We start from the raw sequence: 23,368 nt of genomic DNA, 5'->3' as shown, positions 1-23,368 counted from the left end.
CTATAAAAATGTTCATACCCTTTGACCCAGCAATACCACTTCTAGGGCTGCATCCCAAAGAGATCACACAAGTGGGAAAAGGACCCATATGTACAAAAATATTTATAGTTGCTCTTTTTGTAGTAGCAAAGAACTAGAAATCAAGGGGATGCCCATCAATTGGGGAATGGCTGAACAAGTTGTGGTATATGAATGTAATGGAATACTATTGTGCTATAAGAAATGGAGAAGATATGGATTTCATAATAACCTGGAACAATCTACATGATATAATGCTGAGTGAACGGAGCAGAACTAGGAGAACATTATACACAACCACAGATATGTTGATTCTGTGATGACTAACCCTGATAGACTTCACTCTTCTCAGCAATACAAGGTTCAAAGACAATTCCAAAGGACTCATGATGGAGAAAGCTATCTACATGCAGAGAAAGAACTATGGAGTCTGAATGCAGATTGAGACTATTTGCTTTCCTTTTTTTTCTTTGTTTTTTTTCCTCTTTTTGTTTTTGTTTCTTGTTTCTCATGATTCATTCTATTGATCATAATTCATCTTTACAACTTGACTATTGTGTAAATAAGTTTAATGCAAAATTATATGTAGAAGATATATCGGATTCCATGCTGTCTGGGGGAGGAGGGAAGAGGGGGAGGAAGAGAATCTGGAACTCAAAATCATGCAGAACTGAGTGTTGTAAACTAAAAATAAAAAACTTAATTAAAAAAAGACTGATTATAAGGGATTTTATATTTATATATATAAAACATATATACACACACATATATACACATATGCACATGTGTGTATGTATATATATGTGTGTGTGTATATAATATATATACATTCCAGAAAAAGAACTGATAAATAGAAGTATGCATGGTATAGTTTTATATTTATAATTATACACACAAATGCGCATAAATATATATATATATATATATTATGTATAATACATACTGTGTGTAATAGATAGATATAGTGTGTGTAATATAGATATATAGCCAAATTGTTTACTTCTTATATGGGAAAACATTATCTGTAACTCTTAAAAATGTTATCATTACTAGGGTAGTTTGAAAGAACATACATAGAAGTCTTGGTGTTGAGTTGATTATGATGAAATGATTCTAAAAAAATAAAATTGGGTAGGTAGAGGTAAAATGAAGCAATTATCTCATACAAAGGAGGCATGAAAGGAAGAATTGTTTCAGTGGAGAGTAGGAGGAGGTAGAGGGCTTATAGTACTAGTTCTCATTAGAATTGGGTTAAAGAGGGAAGAGCATGGACTTCTAGAAGGTATAAAAGTCTTCTCAACATAGAAATGGGAGGATGAGGAAATAGGATAAGGGAGGGACTCTTAGAAGGATGTGCCTATTATATCATAAGCAAATTATAAGAACATGGAACATATTACCTACCAGACTTACAGATAGAAGAATTTATGAATAAACAAGAGATAGAGAGCATTGTGAGATTACAAAATGAATAATTTATATTACTTTAAATTAAAAGGGTTTTCTACAAATAAACTCGATGTAACCATGATTAGGAGGAAAGCAGAAAATTGGGGGGAGGGGTTCTCAGATAAAGGTTTCATATCTCAAATATATAGAGAACTGTGTCAAATTGATAAGAATGTTAGTCATTCCCCAATTGATAAATGGTCGAAGGATATGAACAAGCAGGTTTTGGATATATACAAAGCTATTATATATTGTCATATAAAAAATGCTCTGAATCATTATTGGTTAGAGGAATGCAAATTAGAACAACTCTGAGGTACCACCACATACCTATCAGATTGGTTAAAATGATAGAAAGGGAAAATGACAAATGTCATAGGGGATGTGGAAAAATAAGGACACTAATACACAGTTGGTTTAATTGTGAACTGATCCAACCATTTTGGCGAGCAATCTGGAATTATGCACAAAGAGTTATAAAACTATATATACTCTTTGACCTAGCAATACCATTATCAGGTCTGTTTTCCAAGGTGATCAGCGAAAAAAGAAAAGAATCTATAAGTTCTAAAATACAGCAGCTCTCTTTGTGGTGGCAAAGAACCCGACATTGAGGGGGTGTCCATCAATTGGGGAGTGGCTAACCAAGTTGTGGTATATGATTTTGATGGAATATCACTGTGCTGTAAGAAATGACGATCTGTTTGATTTTAGAAAAACTTGGAAAGACTTGCATGAAATAATGAAGAGTAAAATGAGCAGAACCAAGAGAATGTTGGATACAGTAACAGCAATATTGTTCAAAGAATAACTGTGAACAACTAAGCTATTCTGAGTATTATAAATACTCAAATCAACCACAAAGGTCCTATGAAGGAAGATGTTTCCACCTCCAGAGAAAGAACTGATAAATAGAAACATGCATAGTATGGTTTTATATTTATATTTACACACACATGCACATATGCTCACACATGTGTACGCGTATGCATGTGCATGTGTGTGTGTGTGTGTGTGTGTGTGTGTGTGTGTGTGTGTGTGTGAAATGGTGGCTTACTCTAGTTTGGGCTGAGGAAGGAGAGAGGGAGGGAGACAGCTTGGAACTTAAAATGTAACAAAAAAAACTTAATTTTTTAAAAAAGCCCTTCAAAGTTCAGATCAAACACTATAATGAAGTCTTTTTGAATCGCCCAAGACACTAGTATCTCCTTCCCTGCCGTAACCTTGAATGTTTTTATATATATTTAGATATGCTCATGTCTTCCCTGATTTTTTTAAAATCAGCTCCTAGAGGGCAGTGAGGGGCTGTTACATTTTTGTCTTTTTATTGCCATCACAATGCCTGGCATATGGTAGGCACGTAATAAATGCTTATTGATTGACTTGTCGCTTGATTGATTAAAAGCACCATGAGGAATATGAGAGGAGGATTATTTTAATCTGGATGCATCAAAAAAGGTAGAGGAGAGGTCATCCTGGAAGCTTTGAAGGAAAGGCTCTTAATAGGTGGGAACAGTAGGAGGGAGGGCAACCACTTCAGACATGGCGACCTATGTGAACAAAGCCAAAAAGGCAGGAGAATTCATGAAGCACAAATTCCTATCAAGTAAACTTGTGACTTTAAAAGAAAAAACATCATGAGGCAGTGAAAAGCAGTCTTGATTTAGAGTCAAGAGACCCGGCTTTGCATCCTACCTTTCATCCTTCCTAATCATATGGACATTGGTAAGTGTAACTAATAGTAAGACCCACAGTGGCCACTTCATAGGGCAGTTGTGAGGATTAAATGAGAATGGATTTAAAGTGTTCTATAAAGCTCCCAGGGTAGTGGAAAGAGCACTTGGCTCTGGAGTCAGCGAACCTGTATTTAAATCTGATGCCAATTATCTATGTGACCCTAAACAAGTCACTTAAGCTCCCTTGGCTTAGTTTTCTTATCTGTAAAATGAAAGGGATTAGACTAGATGGCTTATGGGGTCCATCTATGGTCCTATGATCTTGTATAACTACGAGTTAGTTATTATTGCTATTAGAGCTGTGATGACCCACATTATGATGGAGCCCAGGGACACAGGTCCTGGCTCTCACAAGAAAAGCAGCTGTGCCCTGAGCAAGAGCACATGGAGAGGGCTCTGTATATAGACAAGGCCTGAGCCATAATCCCTGCCATCCCCTCTGCACTTGGCAGCCCACAAAAATCAAAGGAGTCTGGGCATGAAAGTGTGAGGAGTGAGTTGTGTGTTGTAAACCATTGCAGCTATAAACAGTAATGCCTTTCCAATACAGAGATGTTATTCCCCCTGCCTGGAATGTTCTCCCTCCCTTCCCTAGTCTGTGTCCCATCCTTCCTCTGAGGTGCAGTTCAAACCCCATCCCTCCACAAAAGGCCTTCTCTGACCGCCTCAGTTCTCAGGGATCACATTCTCCTCTGGCCTCCTGCAGCACTCACACTATTCCAGGGCCACAGAGCTAACGCAGGAAGGACTCAAGGCCAACCAGTCCAGAGCTTCTTCATTTTACAGATGAAGCAACTGAGGCTCTGAGAAATAAAGGATTTGCCTGGGGTTACCCACAAGTAATAAGTATTAGAGCTGGGATTTGAACCCAGGTCAGGTGCTCAGTCCAAATCCATTGCTCTTTCCATTTGACCATCCCATCTATTTAGCTTTTAGTCATCATCAAATATTTATTTAACAAGCTCACAAACACAAAAACTCCCACTATTTACTGCATTTTTTCTAGATTTTTCTTTGCAAATTAAACAAAACAAAGCCCAAAGTGCAATAAACAATTTTTGGTTAAAAAAAAAACAAACAAGCTCTGCCTTGAATTATTCTTTGTCTCTTTATGTTCTTTGTTGCCCCACCACCTCCCAACTAGATTGTAAGCCTCTCTGAGCAGGAACCAGGTTACCGTGTTCTACAGTCCTTTGTAACCTGTACATCTAGCATGGCAAGGACACAGATAGTCTGTAAACACAGTTTGCTGTTGATGATACTGATGACGAAAACCTCTTCTGGTGGGACATCAGCTTTGAGTTACTTGGGTGGGGATATGATGAGCTGAGCCATTTTTGATCTTCTTCTAACCAAGGCCTTATGTTTTGCAAAGTGGCTGGCTGTGGCCTGGGGTATAATCTGGGGCCACTGAGCAATGTCTCCCCATGCAAAGCTCATAGTTCCATTGAGGATCAAATCCACAATTAGCGTGATCCTTATTAGCACACTGTCCTCACCAGATGAGCTAACTGCCCAGGTAGAAAGCCTTCCAGAGGTATAAAATTACACAACTGACCAGACATGTTTAGTGTTCCCATCTTCAAGTTCCAAAGACTGACATTCAGATCCTAAAATCTTAATGAATTCCTTCATCAGCCTACGACAGTGGGAGAATAAATACACCAAGAGGTGCTAAGTTCCCATTTTCTAATTCATCTAAAGGTATGCTACTTTCTAAAGAGAAACTATCAAAGAGAACAAAGGTGACATTTCACAGGGCTACAAAGAAAACACATGAGGAATTCTGAGACAGCTGAAGTAAGGTATGCATATAGATCATTAGACTTTTGCTTCCTCACAAACTTAAATCTCGGTAATGTTAGTAAGAACAATTTTCCTCCCACACCAGTTTCAACTAACAAGTTTCCAAAGTAGCTTATCTTTAACTTTTACAAAGAGTTTAATAATACATGATCTTCTTTCCCTCTCCCCCTCACTACTACACACACACACACACACACACACACACACACACACACACTTCCTGGGTCTATTGTCTATATCAGCTATGTGAAGACCCACATACTCCCCACCAACCAGATGAGTCATAAATATAAGAGGTATATGGATGTAAACTGAGACTGTATACACTTTCTGTGGCCTGCAGCTAGTAAAATAAAAGCAGTCCACTGAACTTGATTGTATTGCTTCCAGCAATGCAGGTTACTTCTTATCAAAGGAACTTTATTAAATATCACCTTTTACAGCTAATTTTATATCACATGTGACTGAAGGATAAGTTCTCTTCTCTGAACAACAGACCTTAGGAAAGGGCTCGTAGGACTTGGCGTTACGAGTTTGTTAGCCTTCATTTTTCTATAAAGAAAGATAAATCCTAGCTTCACCTATTTAGATGAAAAATGGTCTTACCTCTGCTTTTCAAGTATCTCTGAAAACAGGTATGATTTCTGTAACCTAGAAATTCAGGGACCACTCCCAAAGAATTGAAGTGTTTTCTTGAGGTTTTTTTCCCCTTTGCATTTCTGAAAACTTGGACAAAATCAGATTTAGTCAACCTCCTGTGACCTGTTCTCACAGAAATGATCTTATGATTCTGGAATTGCGATTTCGAATGTATGTGCCTACCCCAGTGTCTGGTATTATATTACATCAGCATGAAAATTAGCCCAGGCCTAAGGAGCCGGCCAACTTCAGAAGCCTTCTTCATTGCTTGCCATGTAATACATGATATGTAGAGCCTCTGACTTCAGCCAACAGACATTTGGAGACCGTGTTGGCCCTAGCATAGGGTCTAATCTAGCGTGTGTTTAGGTCTGAAAGCGAATCAGAAAAGGCACTCGAGGGCACGTCACAGAATAAGAGCCCTATAAATTCATCACCACTTGCAGCTTCCCCTGGCAAACCGACTGCTCATACTGGACTGCTCCACATCTGTCCCCTGTGATACACCTCCAGCTGGCAACTCCCACCCCTCTTTCCTTCCCCAGGAGAAGAGAGTGAGTGAAAGAGAGAAATAAAAGGAGACGGAGGGAAAGGACAAAGCATAGGAAAGAAGCAAAACAACCACCACCACCCCCAAGCCCAAACCATCATCAGGTCAAGCTCCTTCTCTCTGACCCCAGGGACAAGAGGAGTGGATCCAGAAGCCCAGAGCCCTTTGGTCAAGTTTGGAGAGCCCTAGTTGATCGACCTGAGCTCTTCCCAGGTTTCATTTGGATCTAATCGGGCAATGTGATTCAAGCCCTCGCCTGCTTTACGGAGATCCTACAGCTTCTCCCAGCACTGCTGAGCCGCACCTTCGCAGCGCCCCTCTCTCCTTCCAAACTCGCGTAGTTGTCTACTCCTGACATCCACTCCCACCCACCCCCCACCCCCATCTCGGAAGTCTCACGCACGGTTGCCTCCTTTTTCTTTTCTTTTTCTTCTCCCTTCCTAGTCTCCCCACCCCCTTCCACTTCAAGCCCGGGTGGTACGTGTGTGACTGTGGGTTCCCTCCCCCGTCTCCCACCCCCACTCTCATCTCTCTTCCCCTCCCCGCTCCCCACCCCCATCCCCAATATCCCCTCCCTTGCCCCCCCCCGCCCCCGGGCCCAAACTAGGGCTCTCCTAGACCATCCGCTGCTCCTGGAGCCCTGATGTCTTCATTGGACTCCCCGCAGGGGTTGATGGGGTGTCTCGCTCAGCTTTCCAAGCAAGAGGATCTCGGCTTCGGCAGCAGCAGCAGGAGCAGCAGCGGCTGCGGCAGCGGCAGCGGCAGCAGGAGCAGCAGCATCCTCCAGCCCCATCTAGTGCTCCCAGGCGGCGCTCCCCGCGGCGCAGAGCGCTGCCGCGGCTGAGCTACTGAGCGGCTGGGACTCCAGCCAGCGAAGCCCGGAGAGCGGAGCGCGGAGAGCGCATCGCGGCCGAGCGCAGCACAGCGCAGTGGGGCCGTGTCTCCCCCCACCCAAGGCAGCAGCGGCTGCACGGACTTGGTCCTCTGGGGGTGGGGGGGAGCAGCAGGAGAGCTGTCGGCCGCGGCGATCCCAGCAGCAGCAACAGCCGCCGCCGCCACCTCGGTCCACCCCTCGATTGACTCTTCTCCGCACCGCTTCCAGCAGGGATTGCGAACTTTGTGTCCAGACCTGTTCCGCGGGTCTCTGTGGTCCTGACCTCGGCCCCGATGCGTTTATTGGCTGGCACTCGGGCTTCCTGGGGTTAATGTCCAACTGGGGGTCTGCCGAGACCGGATCAAAGGTAAGAGGGGCTGTAGCGGAGGGCTTAGGTCTCTTCCCACCCCCACCCCCCCCACCCCACTGGGATGAGGGTGGGGAGAGGAAGGGATGGAGAGAACCTGGGTTCCCCTGGCTGGCCCTGCAGCGCCAGGCGTGGGACCAGGCAGCAAAGGAGAAGAGGGCAGGAGGATGAGACGACGAGGAGGTGCGGCGAACCCGAAGAGGGAAAGGAGGAGGATAGATAGGATGGGAAACTAGGAGGAGAGGGTGGAAAGGGAGAAGTTGAAAATGAGAAGGCAGAAGGCCCTGCCTAAAAGGGAACTTAGGTAAGTTTGGGGGAAGGTTATCTTCTCCTCACGTGCAACCGCCCCAATTCTGCCCCCGCCTTCCAGAGTCCAGGATGCCCCTCCGTGGAACCAGGGCTGTGCCACATTATCTATTCTGTTCTGGGATAGGGTGCAAGGGAAAGCGAAGTAGTCGTCCTCCCCACAACTTAAAGTGCCCAGGCTGTCCTCCCTACCCGTGTCTGCCGTAATGCTGGAAGGAAGCTATTATTAGTGAGCCCGCTTTAGTCTTCTCTGGGTTGAAAAGAAATGCAGATAACTGGGAGCGTGTGGCAAAGGTGCGTAAAAGTGGAAAGTTAAAGAGGACTCCCGTGGTCACTTCTGACTGGAGCGTTAAAGCGACTTGAATTAAGCCCGTCAAAATAGGTTTAATCTACATTATCATTTGCTGTCCTCCCCATCCAGGAGGTTATGGAAAGATGACTTCCCCCTTCCCAAGCATATACACCTGTATGGGTGCTCGCTCACCTTTGCACTCCTGTCCCTCAGGACTTTCCAAGCCTCTGCCGAGTGGCATAACTTTCCCCATTGATGTTTCTCAAAGCCTCTCCCCTTTCCACTCTTCCCAGTGAAAATTGGTGTGGGAGAGGGGAGATTCAGCTATCTTCCTTTTCTGCAGACATGCTGTCAAAATTAAACCTAAGTTAAGCATAGCACGTGCTAGATGAGCCCCTGGTCCCAAAGACATTGACCAACAACCACTGTGTATGTATCTTGTACGCATCTGACTTCCAGTGATGTCACTGTGCCTAGACTTGAGCTGTAAAATGAGTTTAAATAAAAAAAAAAACTAAAATTCCAGCTATGGCATGAATCTTCTAATGAATGCTTTGCTTTCAGGCTTTTCTTTTAAATGTAGCACCTGTAATATCACCCTTTTTTCATGTGGGGTCTCCAGAATAGCTACCCCATGTTCAAGTTCCTCTGTGAATATGCCTTCATTCAAAAGGATGGCCTCGCCAATGAGTCTAATTTTTCTCTACTCTTGGCTTCAATTCTCCCTACAAATAAATTCCAAGCTGAGGAAACCAAAGAAATTAATTCCCCATCCATACACACACACACACACACACGATGTCTTTGTTTCTTCCTAAAATGTTGTTTGCTTGGTGTCCTTTTGATGGGACTAGCAAATCCCACAAAATGTTTAGGTACTATAGGCCCTGATCAGCTATGCCTCTACTTTCTAAGGGAAGGGGTTAAGGCTGTCAATGTAACAAGTGTCAAGTGAGGGAAAACTGCAGAGTGAGACTAAACAATCTCTGTGGTAGAGCAGGACTCCCACTAACCTATTTGATACAGGACAGACTTGCAGTCCTTTAACACATCACTGCCCTAGCCTGCTTTGGACTTTCTGTTTTCTTCCACATTTTTCAGACACTTTCCACCCTGTCTCCTGGGATAGTATACCCATAGCCCAGTAAGAAACTAAATTGGTGACTCCCCAAAGCATGGGATGAAAACCAACCTGCTCAGCTCTTAAGAGTATGGTGAAATATTCACTGGATGGAAATTCAGAGGGTTAAGACAAAAGATTCACAGGAGTTAAAAATCACCTCAGAGGCTAGAGATGTTAAGTGACTTGCCCTAGCACTCAGTAAATAGCAGTTAGCTACTTCTTTCCTCATCTCTCTTCCTTACTTCCCCACATAACACTTCTCAAAGTATGCTATTTTAAGGCTCATCGCTGAGGTTAAAGTGTTGCTTACAAATATCCCTGTTATGTAGGTATATTTTCTTTCCTCCTTTCCAGGCCTCTTCCCCAGAGATTGGTTTAAAGCTGACATATCTATCTTCTCAAACCCCTTATCCCACTTTTTTATTTCTCATGTCAATCTTGAAACTAAAGCCCAACTGTAATTTCCTCAGACTTAAGAATTAAGAACGAGGAGGCAGTTATGGTGGTAGGAGTGTGAAACTATCTCCTTGACTAGGTTTTCTTAGGTGAAGAGTGAGGACAGACTTGGATTCCAAAGAAAAGTTGTCAAGAAACTAGTCCAGGTTAGAAGGAAGGTAGATTGGGGAAGAGAATGAACAACAGGGACAGTGTTAGGTAGGAATATCAAATAGTTCTAGGGGTAACTTCATAAGATTTTAAGGTGAGCAATTCCCCCACCACCACTTCTGTTATACTTAAGATGACAAATGACCAAACTTGCCAGCTATGTAGTAAGGTGGACCTATTGAACTATGGTGGGTTTTAGTGCCCCCTAGTGCCCAAAATGATGAAAAGTTATTCAGACACTTGGTAGGGAGGACAGTGACCCTCTTTCCAGCACCATTGATCGGATTCCTCCCTAGGAGCTGTACTATGCTGTGTACCTCAGATTTCGGTGTTGAGTGCCGCCAGGACACTTATCCTCCTGTCTGTAAGGCAGTTCATTAGCCAAAAACACCAGATCAGGGAATCTGCTTTCTTGTCCCATCTCCGCCACTGTTGACTTCTCTAGTGTCTCTGGTCCTCAATTGTTATTATTATATTACTATCATAACCATCATTAAGCACTGTTACAACGCTATATTCTAAAATCTTTTAGCTTTGGAAAGCACTTTATGTGTTATCTCATTGGATTTTCACAACAACCCTTCGAAAGAGGTGTTATTATCCTCATTTTACTGCTGAGGTTAAGTGACTTGCCCAGGATCAGTCAGTCTGAGCGCCTTATCTATAAGATGAGGAGGTTTTGGACTGCTTAATCTCTAAAGTTCCTTTATTGCTCTAATAATTTACAACTCTGTGACTTTGTCGCTTTCTTTGTGAGGATTGTTTTTTTAAAAAAGCTATATATGTATGAAAAAACTTTGGTGAATGTCGTAAGAGCGTAGGCAAATGCAAGACGCTGTTACTCTAGGTTTGCAGTTAAGCAGACTAGTCTGAAAAGAAATGGGGAAAGAAGCAAGAGGCACATTTGTTTGGGGGCAAACAAATGGAAAGAGAATGAGGGAAGGGAAGTAGAGAGAGGAAGAAAAGGAGAGAGTGACAAAACCCGGGGGGCTAAATAGGAAAAACAAACCTAGACCTTTGAGAAACACGTCCAGACAAAGCTGGGTCTACTTTTTGCACCCCTCTGCAGCCAGGCGGTTTGCATATGATGAGCCTGCATTCGGTTTCCTCCCCAGAATAGATACGAGAACGCAATAAGCTTTTAGCTCCAGAGCCTTCACTGAGGGCTTTCTCGGGAGAGAAGAATGCGCTTTCACCAGCCCAGGGGGCCTGTTTCGGGGACAGGAAAGAGCCGGGCCGTGAGCGGGAAGACAACCAGGGATCGGGGAGCCTCCTCTTTGGCGGGGCGTAGAGTTTTCCATTTCCATCCCTTGCCAGCTTCGCCACACTCCTAATTGAGAAACTCCACGTCCAATTTTTGAAATCTCCCATCCGCCCACAGCTTGGGGAAAACAGGGGAAAGCCCTTTTAATACAGAAGGGAAATCTGCTGGCTCCCTCTCTTCCTGTTGGTGGGCGGGAGGGGAATGGAGGCGGGCACCTGGGTTTTGAACGGTGCATTAACCTCGTGCCCGGGAGCTTTGGGGAGGATGCGGGCTTGCAGGCAGGCTGGAGGACGAGAGAAAAGGCCCTTTACGCTTCCCAAAGTCCTGCTCCCTAATTCCTCCCGCCCCACGCCCGTTTGCATGAATTCGGTGTCTCAATGTTTATTTGGAGTAGAAGGCAATGGAACCACGACCTTGGTTCCCCGCCCCCCGGGGGTAGCTCGCCGCAGCCTCCCCCCACCTCCGCCGCCCAGCGAACAAGCCCAGACCGGCTTGGGAGGCCGGAGCTGCGGGTCTCTCGGAGTTTCTTTTTCCTCCTTGCCAGCGCGGCCAAACAGCTGCTTAGCGAGCAAACAAATGCCAGGAGAATGGAAAACGCATCCATCTCCTCCGAGCTAGCTCCAGGGCGGGCAGCGGGCACCGTGGGAGGTGGCGGCCCAATTAAACGCTTCTCTAGCTGGGCCTGGACTGGCACTGGGGTTGTGTGAGGAGGCAAGAGGAAAGTCTGGAGGGCCTGGGAACCAGAAGGGCAGGGGACAGAAAAGATGTTGCCTAGATAACGCTGGCCCAGGGCAGCCACCGACTTTTCTTCCATCGCTTGCTGAAAACTCTGCTTCCCGCACCTCTTCCCCGCGGCTCCATCCCTTCCCTTTTCCCTTTCTGGTGGGAGGGGGCGAGGGCAAACTCGTTCTTTTTCCGACGGGTACGTTTTATTTAATGGGAAAGAAGGGCAGAGCTGTGGCATAAACCACGTGGAGTTTCAGGAGCAGGGTCGGTCACCAAAAGCCAGCAGAGTTGGAAAGGGAGACTGACTTTGGAAAGCTGGGGTCAGCGGGCGTCTACTAAAGACCTTGACTGAATTGGTCCATGGGGATGTCTGGTCCCTAGAACTCAAAAATACATACACACACGTTTCCCCTTCGCTCTCCAATTCAGCCCAAGTTTTCGCGGTTGGGGAGGAGGGGGCGCGAGTGAAAAGTAAAGTTTTGCGAGTAACAGAAGTTGGACGGCACATTTTTCTTTCCGCCTTGCCTCTGCCTTTTTTTTTCTTTTTGGGGGGGAAGGGGGGAGGGGGGAGGAGGAGGGAGTGTGAAAAATCCAAATGGTGCCCCCTGGCTGAGGGAGGCTCATATTTACTGTATCACGCTCCTCCTGCCCTAAACCCCCACCCCGCCCCAAGCTGGAGCCAGAGCTCGACGTGAAGCGCCAGCCCAGGCCTCCCAGTGCCCAGGTCCCCTTCCGAGAGCGAGCAACGCCCCGGAGGCGCCGCGGGCAACGTCCTTTTCTGCGTGCTCCCTGTTGCGCATCCCGGGCGATCCCTCCCCTGGAGCTGTGAGCAAACTGCAATGCTTTGTGCCTTGAGACACTTGGCTGGGGCTGGATGTGAGAGAGCGCGGGAGACTTCGCTTGGTCTGGTCTCCCTGGAAAGGGGAGGACGTGGGGGGAAATTCCCGGTAGAGGTGGGGGAACTAATGGGGCGGGGGGAATATTTCACTAGTGCTGTTGCTGATCAGATGTTAAGACAAGTGCCCTCTCTGCCTTACACTTAAACAGAATTAAAGCTGCCAGATGCCTACTAACATTCCTTTCCTGTCCCCAATAAAAGTTTGTTGGTTTGTTTTTGGTTTTATTTTTTCCCTTTGGTGCCGGGTTAGTGCAAGAAAAAAAAAAACGGGCCGCCAATAGACAAAGATGCAAGTGCACAAAGCGAAACCGGCTGTAGCCACTTATTGCAAGTGATGGATCAGGAAACCCTTGGGAGAAATTTTATTCTAGTTCTTGTAGCTATTAGCGGGTGAGCCCTGCGATGGGGAGAAAGAGCGGCTTCCACGGCAAGGCTCCCCATGTAGGAAAGGAGTTTCTCTGGGAAGGTTGGTTTCTCCGAGCTGCCTTTTGCGGGGGCGGAGGGGAGGGGTGGGGGGGGTGGAAGGTGTTAAAGTTGAATTGGAGGATGGGGTGGGGTGGAGAAGGAGCTTGGGCTCCGAGTCTGCAGCCTGGGCTGCAGATGTGTGGCAGGGCAGGAGCAGCTACCCAGCTCCAAGGCTCCCCCACCCCAGAGGTGGGGTCGGGCCGGAGAAAAAGGGGCACTGGACTTGAAAAGAGATCCAGGAAAACATGAGAGGTGGAAGGCACTCCTTCCAGCAACGGGTGAGGGCCTGAGGGGTTAGGGACTGAGTTCATTCCCCGAGTGCTGGAGGGTATCATCTAGGGAAACAGAAAGGGACACTAGGGACCGAAGCCCCAGCCTTCTGCCCTTTTAGTTCAAGTCCTAGCGTCCTGTATTACAAAGTTGTAATGGGAAAGGTTCCTAACTGGAAAATGTGCTCCCAAAGGGCATAGTAACAATAGTATGCGAGGGGGTTTCTTTAAGGAAGAAGTCACCTGTGGGGTTCGAAAGCGCATCAACTGGCATGAATGTGAAAATTGGCGGGGGCGGGGGGGGGGGCCACTGGCTTTGCAATGGGATGGAGAAGGGACTCTGCGGCTGTCCACATCACTGGAAAGTTGACCTATCCCCACCCCTCTCTCTCCTGACCCTAAACCCCCCAGGAGCCACCGCTGGACGGGAATCTAAGATGAAGTTATGGGATATTGTGGCTGTCTGCCTGGTACTGCTCCACACTGTGTCCGCCTTCCCGCTGCCTGCTGGTAAGAAGCATCCCGGAGGGCCAGAAGAAGAGTACTCCCCCAGCCGACTGGCTCCTTATGCTGTGAGAAGTGACTGTAAGAAACGTTCCCCAATTCATAGCCACCCTTTCAGACCTACTAATCATGCACATCACCATAAGAGCTTACAAAAAAAATAAATTGTGCCCCCAGGGGTAGAGATGTTCTTCTCTTAGACCTTGAGGAACAAGGGGAGGGCTGATAAGGGAAAATGGGAGGGTGAACTTTTTCTACAGAAGAGAGTAATGGGGTAGCAAAGTCCAGGGAAAGGGACACCCTGATTTTAGCATCAGATGCCTTGGGTTTGAACCCCAGCTCTCCACTTTGGAACAAATTCCATCACTTTTTTGGGTCTCTTTTGTAAAATAAGGAGGTGGGCAGGGAAAGGGATGCGAGTACAGAAGTGTGTATGTGTGGCCTTTCTCTGTAGTATGAAAAGAGCCCTGGATTCGGAATTACAAGATCTAAGCTCAGACCCAGGCTTTGCTATATACCACCTGTGTGGTTTGGGGGCCAATTCCTTCACCGCTCAGGGCCTTGGTGTCCTCCTATGCAAAGTGAGAAATTTGGACTAGAAGACTTTTGAACATGTCCCTTCCATCTCTAAATCTATGATCCTGTGACTTAGAGGAGCTCTAAAGTTCCATCCAACTCTAAATCCCATGATCCCTAGGAGGTTCAGGGTTACGAGATTATTTTTAAAGTGCTTACTGGTAAAAAAAAAAAAGTAGCAGAAAGTGGATAGATTTCAAGAGGTCTGTGAACTTGGATGAGAATTTTTTTTTCTGTTTTCATTACCTCTAACTGAAATTTAGCATTTTCTCCAATTATTTTACAATGTTATTCTGAGAAAGGATCCGTAAGCTTCACTAGATTGCCAAAAGGGTCTATGGCACACATAAAAAAAGTGTAAGATTGCTTCCCCAGCCTAGCTGTTTAGTTGGGGGAAATTACTACTTAGAATGTAAACCCCTTGAGGGCAGGTACCATTTCATTTTTGTTTTAATAAATGCGTGCTGATTGAGGTTCACCATGCAGAGTACCTCATCTGCCATACAATTTACCATTTTAGTCCATCCTTTCCAAAAGGAAAGGTCCTGATTTCTCATAAACTCAGCCAGAGACAAGATTTCTTTATAGAAAGGGCACACAACTAGGTAGTGTCAAATCTAGATAAAAGAATCTCCATTTCAACGTTAGGTAAAATTATTGACAAAGCAGCCTCTGAAGTGCTTCTTAAAGGAGGTATCCCCCCTCTGTTCCCTACCTCCACCCCCATCTTATTTCTGATAGGGCCTCTGTACCCACTGGACTAGAGGACCTGTGCAGCTTTGGAAAATTGGCTTTGGAGATCTGGAGTTTATAGAGTTGTCTGGGGTGTGATACAACTATCTCCTTCTCCCTAGATTTATTTCTGATATTTCTGATATTCCATTCCCACACCCTGTACCCCTTTGAGAAAACCCAAATTTTAATTTTATAACAACACTTGAGTTGTGATTTCATGTTATTTCATCAACATGGAGAACTTCTTCCACTATTCTAGAGCATATTCGTACCAGAAAGTGTTAGAAAAGGAAAGTGCCTTAGTCCCTAAGGTTACTCAATTTATCCAAAGTCAGTATGTGTCACAGTTTGAACAAAAGTCTATTTGACTCCAATCCTAGTCCTCTATCCATTATACTTACGTGTTGCCTCCAATAACAAATAAATTAGATGATTACTCACATTTCAAGAGGAGTCTTTAGTTCAACAAAAATATTCTGCAGAGATCTTATAAATAGCAAACTTTCCTACTGTTTCGTAAAAGGTGATTTGATTAAGTAAAATGGGTTCCACTCAAAACCTTTTAGCCATGTTTTATTGAATGAATTAATGAATAGCTACATTATAATGCACGACCAGAGGTAATGATAAAAAAAAAACTCCCATCCAAGGAGTTGACCTGATGACTCCTTTCTTTTTGAGGTAATAGGACAGAAATAGATATTTTAGAGGGTAATTAGCAATAGAAAATTCCCATCCAAGGAAGTGACCTGATGAATTCTTCCTTCTCTTTTCCCAAAGTCATTCCCTATGTAGGCATGGCCTACCATCCAGTCTATTCCAGTGAAACATACTTTGATCATAATCATAACAGAGGCAGCCAGAATACTCTGGCCATATGGTAGGAGGGGGAGATTAATAGTCAGCCTAAACCAAGAGGCCTTAAGGCTAGGAAACAGCTTATGGAATGTGATGTGCATGTTATGGGTCTAATTACAGCAGCGTAACCACCTTCCTTCCTACGGCCCCAGGAAAGAGGAGTGAGCTACATTGTTTATAGGGTACCATAGATGAACATAGACAGGTAAATTAAGAATAGAAGAGTGATCTATCAGAGACTGAAAGAGGTAATACTGTTGACACCCTGAAATTAAAGGGCCTGTTAAGAGAACACCAACCAAAAATAATTGTGTTATGAACCTATTTTTAAAAGCGTTAGAGCTGTTGATTCAAAACATTAGCTTGCCCTCTTAGCTGATGTAAATTCGCTAATCATTTGCAAGAGCCTCTGACTGTAACATTAAAGTGAATGATGCTACCTCCTTATCACAGTTACCTTTAAACCCCATTTCCAGAGCAATACACATAAGAAAGGCCTAGCAGCCTACCCACACAATATAACTTCAGCATAGGTTGAGAGGAAAAAGAGAAAAATGGAAGATAACTGCTTACCAGCATTGCACAAATGAAATGGAGTTTATCTCCAGCCCCATCTGCATAAGATAATGACAATTTATGCCAACTACAGCCTCAGTGAGCATAGGAGCATCTTAACATTGATCAGACAGCAGAATAACGGTGTACATATATGGCATGGAGTCAGGTAGCCAGGTGCACCAAAGCACTATGGGCACAACATTTACCATCTCTGAGCCTGTTTCCTTGTCTGCTGAAGGGCTGCTACTAGCCACATTACTTACCTGACAACATCATTGTGATGAAAACACTTTACAAACTTTAAATAGGTTTATAAATTTGAACTATTAGGCAAGGAAGTCAATGTAGTGAAAAGAGTGATGGATTTGGATTCAGAAGCTAGAATTTGAACTCAGCTCCCACACAACATTCATGTGAGGACATAAGTAAGTCATTTAGCTAATCTCTGAGCCTCATTTTCCTCATCTATAAAATGGGTGTGATACCGGCTTGCACTGCCTTTCTCACAGGATTGTTGTAAGGAAAAAGGCGTCTTGCAAATCTTAAATTGCTGTGTAAACATGAGTTATTCATATATACATACATACATACATATATATATACATACATACATATATATATACATACATACATATATATATACATACATATATATATATATACAGAGAGAGAGAGAGAGAGAGAGGGAGGGAGGGAGGGAGAGAGTTATTAAGTGGGCAGGTAGGTGTCTCAGTAGGGTTCCAGCCAGGCTTGGAGTCAGGAAAACCTAAGTTCAAATTTGGCCTTAGACACTTACTAGCTATGTGACCCTGGGAAAGTCACTTAATCCTGGTTGCCTCAGTTTCCTCATCTGCAAAATGAGTTAGGGAAGGAACTGGCAAACCACTCCAGTATTTTTGCCATGGAAACCCTAAATGGGGTCACAAAGAGTCATCTTCCTGAGTTCAAATCCAGCCTCAGACACTTACTAGCTGTGTGACCTTGGGCAAGTCACTTAATCCTGTTTGCCTCAGTTTCCTCATCTGGGGAAGGAAGTGGCAAACCACTCTAGTATCTTTGTCAAGAAAACCCAAAAGGAGTCACAAAGAGTCAGATACTACTAAACAACAACCAGATATTCCCTTGCAGCAGTGAGACCCCCCACGTTGGATCACATAACTAATGACACTATATTTATAATCTATTATTATTATTATGTTACATATTATTATAATACATCATATTATGATATGATACATTATGTATTATAAATGTACATATTATTGTATATCATATTGATGTATTTTATAATGTATATTATTATTATATATACAATCAAAAAGGGACCTGGAACGAGGAAACTGCAAAGCATTCTTAAACACCTTGACTTCATTCCAGGTACACTCAGGTAGGCAGGCCTGTCAGCCTAGTAAGGGCAAGATAAATAACAAGTAGGCCCACTTTGAACACTTAGCCAGTGCAAGCCACTAAGAATCACAACACCAACACCATTACAATTTATTGTCGATGTTCCTGCTTTTCTTCGCTCATGATGCACAAAGTCTTCTGTAGTAAACCATCACACATGTTTCTAAACGTTGAATTCCTTTGGAAAGTAGGAAGGATTCCAATGGCTGGATCTATGGGGATGCTGGTAAATGTTTAACAAATGGCCAACCTGTGGCACACTTTTAGTTTAATCTGCATTATTAACACTTTCTTAAGTCTAGACAATCAACAGAACTATAAATCAAGTCCCCATTTGTAGTGTTTGCCAAGTTCCAAAAGACATATGAGCATAAAAATGTAACAATCAGTTCTTGAGAGCTAATTGGAGCTGGCTCTGGCACACCCCTAACTGAATCTTTCTGATTTCTTTCAAAGGTTAGCAACTTAATCATTGAAAAAAAATCCAAAGTTTTTCAAGTCTATGAAGAAGAGAGAGAACCCACTGTAGGAGAGAGCCACCCTTAAAGTCAGGAAGGCCTGCGTTCTGGTCCCACCAGGTCTGACACATACTAGCTGTGTGATGCTGGGCAGATCCCTCAACTTCTCAGGGCCAAATAACTCTCTAAGACTATATGTTGTAGAGTAGCTGCTGATCTACATTGGTGGAGGGAGTTTCTTCACTGGGAGTTCAATACACCAGTGAAATAACAGGTCTAAACTAATAATGACCACAGTAGGAGCAAGGGTAAAGTTTATGAAGAAGAAATTCATGTACATTGTGCCCAGTTCACTCCTAAGTTTGGGATGAAATATGTTCTCTTGGTTCCAATGCAAAAGAATCAAAGCAACCCAGCTGGGTGGGTTACTGACGTAGGGTCTATTTTGGAAAATATTAATAACCCCATAATAGTCATATGCAAACAAGTAGAAACTCACATTGCTTACTTTCTTACCCTGTGATTTTTTTGCTCCCTAAATGAGGGGGCACCTGTATCATACAGCTTCTGTAACATTCCCTCATTTGAGATTTAAAATCTACTTCGTGGATTCCCAAAAACTACCTTTGTTTCTATCCACTGCTCACCAGTAAGTTCAAAAGAACTGAAGAATCACAAATGAAACTCATATCAATCTGTTTTGCTGTGTGGGGACACACTGCTTAGATGTGTACTCTGATATTTCAGTGGATCATGATTCCATCTATGATCCACACTGCTTAGACTTGTACTCTGATATTTCGGTGGATCTTGATCCCATCTATGGTCCACACTGCTTAGGTGTGTACTCTGATATTTCAGTGGATCTTGTATGATCTCATCTATGTGGGTCCTCCCTTCATTAATGCAGCTCTGAACCTAATTATATCCTTTCCTTCCTTTGCCACCCTCGTCTGTGCCCTCCACAGCAGTGGAACCCAATGTGCTGGGCCTTCCTCCAGATCAGTGGTTCTCAAAGTGTCCAGTGACCCCCGGAGACCATTTTAGGGGGTCCATGAGGTCAAAGTGATTTTCATAATAGCACTCAGGTGTTTTAATTTTTAGTACGGTAAAGAAGGAGGAAGTCACAGGTTCTTAGGAACGGTGTAGCAATCATCTCGTCTAGCCACCTCATTTTTCATGTGAAGATATTGAACCCCAATTTCAGAGCTAATTTGAGTTTTAAATATTTACATGAAGAGCAACACAACTAGCTCTTCTTATCCCTGGGGTATCCTCCAAGAACTGAGCCCTTGAAAGGGATCCATAGCCAGAAGTTAGGTTCTAGGGGTACAGAGTCCAGAACAGGCCCCTTCCAACTCACAACCTGACCTGGGTCCGTGGCCATCCTTTGATCCTCAGCTTCAGTTCTGCACCACCCCTTTCACGGCTAATGTGTTTGTATAGGTGTGATTATACAACATATGACCAACCAAGAATTGCACAAGGGAAGAAAAGGCCTCTTTTTAATGGAAGGGGTTGGGCTCGGTGGCCCCTGAGATCTCTTCTAGCTCAAGATCTAATGGTTCTGTGAGTTGTTCCTGCCTTTCACAGCAACTTCCCTTCTGCTTTTGACCCCCCATGTTCACTAAGGTGGTTTTGCTTTCAGTGCCTTTTCTATGTGAGGTGGTGTCTAAGTGTTCATAGGTCGTGGATAGCTTCAGCTGTTATTTCGGTTTTTCAATCATTCCGTCTAAATGTTTAGCACTAAAAAAAACAGCAAAAATAAAATAAATCACCTGGTTCAGCCCCCTCCTTTGACAGTTGAGGAAACTGAGGTGCAACATATCTAATAAGAAGCTAGCTTTTATATAGCACTTTAAGGTTTGCAAAGCATTTTACAAATACTATCTCACTTGATCCTCAAAACAACCCTGGGAGATAAGTGCTGTTTTTTTATCCCCATTTTGCAGATAAGAAGACTGAGGCAGACAGAGGTGCCATTAGTGATTAATGACATCAGGTGACAAGTGACTTCACCAGACTCACACAGATAGTAAGCGTCTGAAGCTATATTTGAATTAGGGTTCAGCACTCTATCTGCTATGCCCTAACCGTGGAATGTTACCATTAAAATGTTGTATAACACCAAGTTCTGGGTCAACCAAGTTACCTCCACTGGTCCACATTGCTTAGATTTGTGCTCTGATATTTCAGTGGATCATTATTCCATCTATGGTCCACACTGCTTAGGTTTGTACTATGATATTTCAGTGGATCATGATCCCACCTATGGTCCACACTGCTTAGGTTTGTACTCCGATATTTCAGTGGATCGTGATTCCATCTATGGTCCACACTGCTTAGGTTTGTACTCTGATATTTCAGTGGTTCATGATTCCATCTATGTGGGTCCTCCCTTCATTAATGTAGCTTAAAAGCTAAGTATAATCTTTCCTTCCTTTGCCGCCCTTGTCTGTGCCCTCCACAGCAGTGGAACCCAATGTACTGAGCCTTCCTCTGGATCAGTGGTTCTCAAGGTGTCCAGTGACCCCCAGAGACCATTTCAGGGGGTCCATGAGGTCAAAACCATTTTCATAATAGCACTAAGGTGTCTTAATTTTTAATATGGTAAATATCAGAAGATATAACTTATAAATAAAATCTCTTTGGGGGATTTTCAATAAGTTTTGAGTGAGTAAAAGAGTCCTGAGACCAAAACCTTTGAGAACCGCTGTTCCAGACTGCCTGACATTGGGTAGGTGATGTTGGCGGAGCACACGAGCTGCCCATCGGTTACCCCTTGCTCTTGCTACATGCCGGACTGGCCCACCTCCCTTTCCGGTCACACGTATCTCTGATGATATCCTTTACTGGCCTCTTTCTTCCCTTGCGCAATTCTTGGTTGGTCATATGTTGCATAATCACTGTTATACAAACTCATTTGCCCAGAAAGGAGTGGTGCAGAGCTGAACCTGGGGATCAAAGGATGGCGGTCCCCAGACCACGGACCCAGGTCAGGTTGCAGGTTGGAAGAGGCCTGTTCCGGCCTCTGTACCCCCTGAACCTAACTTCTGGCTCTGGACCCCTTTCAGGGGCTCAGTTCTTGGAGCATACCCCAGGGATAAGAATAGCTAGTTGTGTTACTCTTCATATAAATATTTAAGACTCACATTAGATCCCAAATTGATCTGGCTCTCAGCTCCAGCACCTATTTTATGTAGTAACTTAGGACCTAGAGTCTGAAAGATAGCTACCCTAGAAATAAAAGTAGTCCTCTTCCTTCTGTGGTTATTCTGCACTATTCATAAATAGGGAGCACCTTTCTTTCAGCAGAATGCCATAAATTTTCCTTACTTTTCTAAAATACGGGAGTCCAGACTGTGAACAAGCATTTGCTGGCCAGCCACCCTCTGCTCCATGTTGTACTAGGTACTTCACAGAGAAATAGGACCTGATTCTGATCCTCCAATCGGATCAGGTATCAGACCAGAGCACAGTAAACAATATTTAATCAGGTCAAAGTAACCTACAGCTGTAGCTGTGGAAAGATGAAGGGAGAAAGAAAGGCATTTTAGGTGGGAGAGAAGAGCATGAACACAAAGTGGGGAATTGGGAACGAGCTTGTAGGAGAAGGAGACGGAGGGACAGACAGTGTAGACTCCAGGCCTATTGCAGCAGAGAGTTGTTGTATGGGAGGGGAGTGGGGGAGCAGAGAGAGGAAGGCTGGATAGTGGAACCACAAAGAAGTGGGCAGAGGAACTTAGCCGTGATTTGGTAGATACTGGGGAGCCATGGCTAATTCTTGAGAAGAGTAACAGGAAACCAAATCACTGCATCACAGATACAAAGAAATCTAAGGTATGCTTCTAAATTGCCAGATCAATCAATCACTTAACCTATGCCTAATCAATTAGGCATTTATTAAGCATTACTATGTACTAAACAAGAGGGCAGCTAGGTAGCACAGTGGATAGAGCCCTAGTCCTGGAGTCAGGAAGTCCTGAGTTCAAATCTGGCCTCAAACACTTACTAGCGGTGTGACCCTGGGCAAGTCACTGAGCCACTGTTAGCCTCAGTTTCCTCATCTGTAAAATGAGCCGGAGAAGGAAATGGCAAACCACTTAGGCATCTCTGCCAAGAAAAGCCCAACGCTAATGAAACGATGCAACAACAATGTACTAGACAAAAATTAAATAGGCTCCAACTCCAAGACCCTTATATTCTATTGGGAGAAACAAAATGTACACGTACGAGTATATTCAAAATTAGCACAAGGAATTTGCGAGGGAGACAAGTTCCTGGGGAAATCAAGAAAGGTTTCATAGAGGAAGAAGTGTTTGAGCTGAGCGTTAAAGGAGACTAGAGACTCTAAGAGGAGGAAAGGTGGAAGGAATGCATTTGAGGTATAGAAGACTGTCTATGTAAAGACATGAATGTTGTGTATGAGGAACAGTTAGAAGGTCAGTTTTTCTGAAACATAGACTGTACGAAGGAGAATAACATGCAGTAATCTTGGAATGATACATGGGAGCTGGCTCGTGAAGAGTTTTAAATGCCAAACAGAAAAATCTATATTTGGCCCTGGTTGGTAGAGTGGTTGGTTAGTTGTTGTCCTTCATTCTCAAGGAGGACCAAAATGACATCACTACGTTGGGGTGAAAGTACAGTGTGTCTGACTGTGGCTGATCAGACCAATACAAGCTCAGAATGCTCTACCACAGGTGGGGCACAAATAGTCTGTATAAACATTAGGAGAGGACATATCTCTAAATTTGTGCATCTCATGTTTCTTTTGAGCTACTTTAATTCTGTTTTGCTCACAGAACACTTTCTTTGACGCAGGGATACCATGCTGGGCAGTCCTGTGCCAGTGTCTCCCCTGTTACACAATCAATTCCAGAG

General features: G+C 44.1%; 1 protein-coding gene across 2 annotated transcripts in view; it reads left to right on the top strand.

The window, feature by feature from the left end:
- Nucleotides 1–7,402: 7,402 nt before the first annotated feature.
- Nucleotides 7,403–23,368, top strand: part of GDNF (glial cell derived neurotrophic factor) — a 36,200-nt gene continuing 20,234 nt past the window's right edge. Inside the window, exons 1-2 of one of the 2 annotated variants that reach the window (XM_036742099.1) lie at nt 7,403–7,439; nt 13,800–13,898. In XM_036742099.1, the coding sequence (XP_036597994.1) occupies nt 13,826–13,898 (73 nt within the window). In that variant the 5' untranslated portion in view covers nt 7,403–7,439; nt 13,800–13,825. Of the gene's footprint in view, nt 7,440–13,799; nt 13,974–23,368 lie in introns of both variants that reach the window. The other variant, XM_036742098.1, reaches the window with a different exon arrangement.

The sequence above is a fragment of the Trichosurus vulpecula genome, chromosome 1 (genome assembly GCF_011100635.1).
Source record: "Trichosurus vulpecula isolate mTriVul1 chromosome 1, mTriVul1.pri, whole genome shotgun sequence".
In the NCBI taxonomy this organism is placed as follows: domain Eukaryota; kingdom Metazoa; phylum Chordata; class Mammalia; order Diprotodontia; family Phalangeridae; genus Trichosurus; species Trichosurus vulpecula.
The sequence above is the reverse complement of the archived record's forward strand: the minus strand, read 5'-3'. Positions and strand labels throughout refer to the sequence as shown.